Genomic DNA, 10000 nt, shown 5'->3' with positions numbered 1-10000 from the left:
AGAACCAATGTAATTAACGGAATAAAGTGTTTTGACTTTTTGACTTTGACACTCTCTCTCTCTCTCTCTCTCTCTCTCTCTCTCTCTCTCTCTCTCTCTCTCTGTCTCTCTCTCTCTCTGTCTCTGTCTCTGTCTCTGTCTCTGTCTCTCTCTCTCTCTCTCTCTCTCTCTCTCTCTCTCTTCTTCTTCTCTCTCTCTCTCTCTCTCTCTCTTCTCTCTCTCTCTCTCTCTCTCTCTCTCTCTCTCTCTCTCTCTCTCTTCTCTCTCTCTCTCTCTTTATATATATATATATATAAATATATATATATATATATATATATATAATACATATATATCTATATATCTATATATATTTTATTATATCTACATATATATATATATAATATATTTTATATATATATATATTATAAAATATCTATATATTTAAATATATTTTATTATATATATATTTTATAATATTAATATATATATATAATATATATATTAATATAATATATATATAATTATATATATATTAGTTATAAAAATATATATTATAATATATATTTATATAAAACATAATATAATATATATTAAACTATATATAAATATATATAATATATATATATATATATATATATATATATATTTTAATATATATATTATATATATATTTTATAATGTATATATTATTATTATATATTTAAAAAGTAAAATAATAATTAAAATTTTTTTTTTTAAATATATATTTATATTTTATACATAAAATATTTTTATATAAATATATTAATATTTTATATATATATATCTATCAATATATTATTATATATATATATATACCATATTATATATTATCATATCATAAAATCATTACAATACATAAAAATATATATTAAAATTAGATGATATATAAATTTATATATATATTATTATATATATTATCTATATATCTATAAACATATATATATTATATTAATATATTATATTATAAAATATATATATATAATATTTTTATAATATAAACTCATATATATATTTATATATATAAAATATACTTAAAATAATAATATATCATATATTCATATTTTTCTCTTCTTTAATCTCTCTCCTCTCTCTCTATCTCTTATCTTCTTTATTTCTACTATATATATATATATTTATATATATTATATTAATATAATTATTATTTTTATTTTTCTTTTCCCTTTTCTTTCTTCTTTCTTGTTTTTATTTCTATTCTTTTATCTTTCTATATATATTATATAATAAATATATATATATATTTAATATGTATTATTATCTTTTATATAATAAAATTTATTATATATATTATATTATTTTATATTTTAAAATATATTTTAATATATTATATATTATATATATATATATATTTATTATTTATATTTATATTTTTTATTATTATTTTATAGTATTAAAATATATATATATATATATATATATATTTTAAAATATAAAAATAAAAATAAAATTTTATATATATATTATTCATATTATATAATTTAAAATTCTTTTACCTTTTTATTATACTTTCTTAATACTAAATTTTATTAATATATATATATTTATATATATATATATATATATTTAAAATATTATAAAATATCTTATTCTAATATATTCCTTTTATAATTTATTACCCCAAAATAAAAATTCTTTACAATTCCCTATATATTTTTATAAAATAATATATATTATATATATTATATAAAATCTATAATATATATATTATATTAAATATATATTTTATTCTATATAAAATATTATATTTAGATTTATATATATAAAATATATATATATCTATAAAATGGGGGAATTTAATTTTTTATTTTAAAATATATTATATATATTATATAATATATATATAATTTTTAAAATAAAATGATATATATATAAATAAAATATATAAAATATATATTATATATTTATATATATATATATATATATATACATTATATATATATAATTATTTATATATTTATTATATATTAAATATATATATTAATTTATTATATATTATTATATTAATAATTTTATAATTATATTATTATATTATTTTATATATAATTATATATTTTTGTGTAAAAATAAATTTTATATATATATATATATATATATTATAATATCATATAATTTCTTATTATTATATATATATATCTTATTATTTTTTTATTTTTGTTTTACATTATATATTCTATATTCATTTTCTATTTTTTTTTTATTTATTTATTATATATCTTTATATCTTTTATTATTATGCTTTTTATTATATTATTATTTTTATATATATTATATATATATTTTAATTTAATTTTTTATTTTTTATTATATGATATATATATTATATATATATATAATATATAAATATAATTTTAAAAATATAATATAATAATAAATATATAATATATATAATATTATATATTATTATATATATAATATATAATTTTAATATATATATATATTTTTATTATATTTTTGATATAAAATAATAATAAATATATATTATATATATATAATAATATATATAATAACCTTTTTTCTTTCTTTTTTTTTTTTTTTTGATATATATAATTATATATATATATATTCATTTTTTTTTTTCTTTTTTCTTTTTTTTTCTTTTTTTTTTCTCTTTTTGCACCTTTTAAAAATTTATAAATTTTTTAAATATAATTAATATATATAAATATATATATATATATAATATTTTTATATTATATATTAATATAATAAATAATATATATATCAATAGATATATAATATTATTTTTAAAAATATATATATATATAATAATAAATATAGAATAATTATCTATATATATATATATAATTTTATATATTAATATTATATAATATATATATATCTATATAAAATTTTATTAAAATTATATATTAAAGAATATATTTTATATAGATATATATATATATACTTATTATTCTATCTATTTTCCAAGTTTTATATTATAATTATTTTTTTATAATTATTTAAAAAATATATATATTTAATAAAATTTTTCTTATTTATATATATATAATCATATATATATAAAAGATAATTAAAATATATAATAAAATATTTATTATATAGTATTATATATATTAGATTTATATTAAATTTTATATAATTTATATCATTATATATTAATATTTTATATCTATAAATTATATATAATTTTATATATATATATTAAAATATATATCTGTAGTATAATTTATATTATATTATAAATTTTATAGAATAGGTTTTAATTATATTTTATGCATATATAGATATTTTAATGTTATATTAATTTATGCATTTATAAATATATATAAATTACATTATATATATATATATATATAAAATATATATATATATTAATATAAATTAATTCTTTCATCTTTAATTATATTTTTAGATCTCTATATATTATTATATATAATATATTACTATATATATCTATATATTATATATATTTACTATAATCTATATTCATATTATAGTATTCTAAAACTTATATCTATATATAATTATTATCCTTTATTTATATCTATATATATCTAATCTTTTTCAAATTTTACATCTGTCTCTTTAGATCATATTTATCTTATCTATATTATCCTATATCATTATTATATTCATATTTTATATATTACTTTATTATTTATCTTTATTATATTATATATATATTATTATATCTATTTATTCCTTTTCCGTTACCTTTATTTATTTTTTTTTTATTTTTTTTTTTATTTCTTTTTTCTTACTCTTTTTTTTCTTATTTACTTTATCTTTTTATATTTTTAATTTTTTTTTCTTTCCTTTCTTCCCCCTTCTTTTTTCCCTTTATTTTCCTTTTTTTCTTTTTTTCCCTTTAACTATCTATTTATATATAATTTTTTTTCATAATATAATTTATATATCTATTATTCTATTTTATTATCATATATATATATAATATATTTTAAATATTATCTATATATATATTACATATATATATATATACCTATATAATAATAATATTATATAATATATATTTTAATACATATATATTATTATATTTAATTTTTTTTTATTTATTTTTAATTTATATCTTTCTAATACAGATATATAATATTTTTTTTTTAATATATATTTTATTCATATATTATTTTTATTTAAAATTTAATTATATATATTAATTTATATATATTTTATTTATATATATCATCTACTATTCTTGTATTTAAAAAACTTTTTATTAGTATTATTTATTTTATTTTAATTATTATTTTTTTTTTTATATATATTTTTTTATATTATGTATTATATTTTATTTTTATTATTATATATTATTTTTTTTTTTTTTTTAAGATAAACTTTAGTTTCAACAGGTTTATATTATCATTTCCTTATAGATATAATTTTATGTTCAGTGATTGTATAAATACGTGATTTTTTTTCTCTCTCTCTCTCTCTCTCTCTCTCTCTCTCTCTCTCTCTCTCTCTCTCTCTCTCTCTCTCTCTCTCTCTCTCTCTCTCTCTCTCTCTCTCTCCAAATACATATCGGTATTTTCATGTGGTTTTACTTCATCACTTCATGAATACTATATAATATCTCTGGCCAGTGTAGTCGATTACCGACGTAATTTTTTTTGCGCTAATCTCGGAAGCCCGAGAAGCCTTTATGAAATGCATGGTCACAGCATGATATTTAATTGTAGTTTTCATGTTGTGATGCTCTTAGAGTGAGTATGTGGTAGGGTCCCCAGTTCCTTTCCACGGAGAGTGCCGCTGTTACCTTTTAGGTAATCATTCTCTCTATTTATCCGGGCTTGGGACCAGCACTGACTTGGGCTGGCTTGCCCACCCAGTGCCACAGTGGCCGAATGGTTAGCGTGTTGCGCTGCGGATCCAGTGGTCATGGGATCGAATCCCCGTGATACCAAATGGCACTTAGTGCCACGTAGGTGCCACTGTCGCTGTTGTCCCTGTCCTCATGAAATGCATAGTATAGGAAAAATGAGAAAAAGTGTTAAAAACTACTTATTCACATTTTCATTGGCAAATAAATAATATTTTGCCATAATTGTAACAAAGAAAAACTCATGGCATGGCCAACCATACACCATGGCATGTATATATATGCCACCCGTTGGGAAAGGGTTAAATATATATATGTGTGTGTGTGTGTGTGTGTGTGTGTGTGTGTGTGTGTGTGTGTGTGTGTGTGTGTGTGTGTGTGTGTGTGTGTGTGTGTGTGTGTGTGTGTGTGTGTGCGCTATACATAATTATACATATTTATTAATACATACATACATACATATATATATATATATATATATATATATATATATATATATATATATATATATATATATATATATATATATATATAATATATATAATACATACATATATATGTATATATTTGTGTATATGTGTATATATATGTATATGTATATATGTTTGTATATATTTATTATATGTATATATATATATATGTATATATAGTGTAGTGAGTTCGTAAAGTGCTTTAGATATGAATACTGATTTGATACATGTGTAATTGGAGAGCAATAAAAGTGTTTGACACTGTTTTGATAATATTTCCGGAGGAAAAATAAATATAAATCTTCATCATTTGCTTTGCCATCTTCCAGGTTAGGGTGAAGCCATCTATCTTTGTCCTGAAAAATCTGGTGGAGGAAGATATTGACTGGTCATGGCTACCGAAGGAAGATGGAGAAAAGGATGAATTAGAAGAAATGAGAAGTGAAGAAGAGGAGGTTGTCCATGAAGAAGAAAAAGCTGAAGAAATTATCCAACAGGAAGAGGAAAAAGAAAAGGAAGAAGAAGGAGAAGAACAAGATCAAGATCAAGATCAAGATCAAGATCAAGATCAAGATCAAGAGGACCAGGAGGAGGAGATAAAGGAACAGGAGCAGGAGGATGAGAATCAAATTTTTGAAGAAAGTGTAGATGAATCTAAAGCAGCCGAGGAAAAGCCGAAAGATGAGGAAGAGATTGTGAAGGATGAATCACTTCAAGAAGAGGATGACTCTATAAATACAGAAGAAGAAATTGGAGAAACATTAGACAGTGATGCAGGAGAAACACAAGAGGAAAAGGTGGAGCAGCAGGAGGAGGAGGAAGAGGAGGAGCAGGAGGAGGAGAAGGAGCAGGCTACTGAGGAGCCTAGACTTCCAGAGCTTGGTTGTTTTATGCCAGAAGGGGAAGTTTACGATGTTAGTGGTGAAGGTGAAGTCCTGGATAAGCAACCTTCATACGTGAATGAAGTGTTGATGGAAGGTGAAGAGAAAGCAGATAGTGACAGTGAACAGTTTTGTTATGGCAGTGAGAGTGATGATTGCCAACTTTTGGAAACAGGAGAAAATGATAATAGAGCAAATGAGAATAATCCCAGCAAAATGGAAATGGAAAACCAAGAAGATACCAGTGTAGAAGCAGAAGAGGAAGAAAACAGATTTGTTGAAATAGCATATGAGACAAAGGAAGCAGATGCCAAACCTGATGAGAGTGAAGTAAGTGTCAAAGAGTTACCTAGTGACATCCCTGTAACATCCTTACCCCTGAGTGAAAGTAATCAGGAGAAAGTAAAGGAAGTGAAAACCTAAGTTTTTATACTGTGGGATTGCCTGAGGGTGAAATGTCAGTAGTTAGTGTCTATGAATGAAGATTAGACTGAAGTAGACATTCATTATTTAATTGATATAATGTTAGACTCTCTGTTTTCATATTCAAGCAATAACATAAGATTAGATTGTCTCCCATCTTTACTCAAGAACGCTGCATGACACTATTTTTTCTCTCATTTTCCACACTTTGCTCAAATTTTCTTAACTTCTGTGTTTTGTAAATCTTGTGAAGACTCCTCAATTTAGCACATCATAAATTCTTTTATGAGATATTCTGAGAAATAAATATTTGCTGTGTCTCAGCAATACATTTAGAAATAATTTAAGTGAGGAAAAATGAAGTTATGATGTGCAAGAGCTGGACAATAATTTTATAGGTTGTTTACATACAGTCATGCTGTGTTCCAAAGTTTGAAAATATTTAGCGTCCATAGATGCACTCTAAGCTACTGTAGGGTACTGCTCCTAGAAGTGCCTTTGTAGATATGCTATAGATGTAAAGCCTATATTTTTGTGATGAATAATATGTGTTTTGATGCCACATAGTTTACCATATTTTAAGTGTTTGGTACAGTTGAATTGAGAAGAGAATTAGTAAATTCTTATCTTAATATAATTATTCTTTCTTGTTGAATGCATTGCTGGTCAAGATTATGGATCTGTACAGTGAATTAGATCAAACTTTGTTAACTTGTTTCATCATTCATAAGTTGTTCATTAACCAATATTAAATACTTAAAGAGAGCTGTATAGTACTGCCTAGGAGTAGAAAACTAATAGTACCATAAACATAGTACTCATCTACATCTTTCTGATGAATGCAAGGGGTCAATACCATTAGTTAATTTCTCTTACATGCCACCTTGATTTACCGAAAATAAGAGCAAAACATATGAATGAAATGTGTATACTAATGTGGTAAGTTTTTGATGAAGAGGCCAGAAGTATAGGAAGCTTTATTTACAAATTAGGAAAACTTCAGTTACACAAGTTGGTTGTTTTGTAGTGAAGGTTCATGGATATATAGAGATGCAGCAACACTGACTTGGTCTAAGTTATTTTATTGTCTCCATGCATACTACAAGGCACTGTGACAGGGGTTAGGTGTGTCTTATGAGTCTTATTGATATCATGTGATCACCTAAGGAAAGTGGGATGACACTGCTTGATTTAATCATTTATAAGGAAGATGTATTATATTCCAGTTTCTTTAAGATCTTCAAGTTATAAGATAACTTTAGAACTTAGAGACAAATATTATTGTAAGAATAATATTTCCCTCGTTTCATGTTAAACCAAAAGGTGTTTAACATTTGAAAGACTTCCATGTTCATCGCATGTTTTCCATTGGTGAATGTATTTAAGGATGTGTGGTAGTTTGTAGCTGGCTTTTGAGTGATTTAACAAAAGTAATGTGTGAAATTAACAAGTTTAGAATACCTTAATAATGTTTCTGATTTATCCTTTCCCATTGTACCTCTCTGTTAGAGGTTATAACCTTCTGTACCATTTGTTTTGGTCTTATTCCCCTACTTCCATACTTTGACACAGTACTGGTCATGTGGAAGTAATGTTTTTTGATAACAGCATGATGTAAAAGGTCTTTTGCCAGCAAAGAGACAGTGGAATTACATTCATAACTGTTGATATCACATGTTTTTCCTCTTATATATATATATATATATATATATATATATATATATATATATGTACATATACATATGTACATATACATATGTACATATACATATGTACATATACACATGTACATGTACATGTGTATATGTACATGTACATGTTATATGTACATATGTATATATACGTATATATGTATATGTATATATGTATATATGTATATATATATATATATAGATATATATATATATACATGTACATGTACATGTACATGTACATGTACATGTACATTCACATACACATACACATACACATACACAACACACACACACACACACACACACACACAACACACACACACACACACACACACACACACACACACACACACACACACACACACCACACCACACATATATATATATATATATATATATATATATATATATATATATATATTGTGTGTTGTAGTGTGTGTGATAGTATATAATATATATATATATTAATATATTATATTAATATATATATATATATATATATATATATATATATATATATATATAATATATAATATATATATATATATATATATATAATATATATATATATATATATATATATATATATATATATATATATATATATATAATATATATATATATTATATATATATATATATATTTGTGTATATATACATATATATACATATATATACATATATATATATATATATATATATATATATATATATATATATTATATATATATATATATATATATATATATATATATATATATATATAATGTGTATATATCTCCAGCAAACTTCAACCCTCGGTAGTAGAGGCCACCCCAGTCGATGAGCGTATAATGGCATTGAGGCTGAAGCATACGTTTGCCTTCATGTCTCTTATTGCTGTGTACGCCCTACTGATGTTTATGATACCTTGATGTGAAAGAGATGTTTTACACCAAACTTGCATCTGTGACAGACAGCTGTCCTCGGCGAGATATTTGTATTGTTCTGGGTGACTTCATGCGGTATCTGGCTGCAACCGAGCTGGCTATGAGATGTCTGTCGGTCCCCATGGCTCAGGAATTGACGCTGGCAGTGAGAACAGCCTCCTTTTCCGGGACTTTGCTTGGCCCCAAAAACTGAGGATTTCTAGCTCTTGAGGTCCGCATTCTGACACGCATCGTTGGGTTTGATACAGCGATATGGGTAATATGACTAAGGAGATCGACCACATCCTCGTTAGCAGTCGTTGGAGGATTCTTCGGAACTACAGAGTATTGCAGGATGTATCGGTGCGCTGTGTTTCGTGGAACTGATTATAGATTAGTTGTGACTACTCTCTGGGTCCACTTCAGAACGCCCCTTCGTTTCATTTGGACAGGTTGAAGGAGATGGAGTGTGCCCGGGGGTTTCCCTAGGCTATTTCAGGTCGTTTCACAGCACTCGGCAGCCTGACGGATCCTGTTCTTCTGTGGGACACTTTCTAGCGTGAAATGCTCGATGTAGCCCAAGAATCGATTGATGAATTCCCAAAAGCAAGACAGAATTTCATCTTGCAGGAGACACTGTGTACCACAGATGCCTGTTGCGCGGCTCAACTGTCAGGGGATCGAGATTTGCATCGTTCCCTGGTGCGCAGGACTAGGTCACTGCTAAGAAGGAACAAGGGATAGTTTATCAGGAATCATGCAGAAGAGGTCGAAAACCATTTCCTAGTAAATGACCTCCGTCGTGC

At 23.6% G+C, this 10000-nt stretch overlaps 1 protein-coding gene across 1 annotated transcript in view; it reads left to right on the top strand.

Moving 5' to 3' along the window:
* Nucleotides 1-8059, top strand: part of LOC119578051 (dol-P-Man:Man(7)GlcNAc(2)-PP-Dol alpha-1,6-mannosyltransferase-like) — a 31563-nt gene extending 23504 nt beyond the window's left edge. The window contains exon 10 of the mRNA XM_037925774.1: nt 5619-8059. Within this exon, the coding sequence (XP_037781702.1) occupies nt 5619-6593 (975 nt within the window). The 3' untranslated portion in view covers nt 6594-8059. The remainder of the gene's footprint in view (nt 1-5618) is intronic.
* Nucleotides 8060-10000: the final 1941 nt, after the last annotated feature.

Source organism: Penaeus monodon, chromosome 10 (assembly GCF_015228065.2).
Source record: "Penaeus monodon isolate SGIC_2016 chromosome 10, NSTDA_Pmon_1, whole genome shotgun sequence".
Taxonomy (NCBI): domain Eukaryota; kingdom Metazoa; phylum Arthropoda; class Malacostraca; order Decapoda; family Penaeidae; genus Penaeus; species Penaeus monodon.
This window is presented reverse-complemented; position numbering and strand designations above follow the sequence as displayed.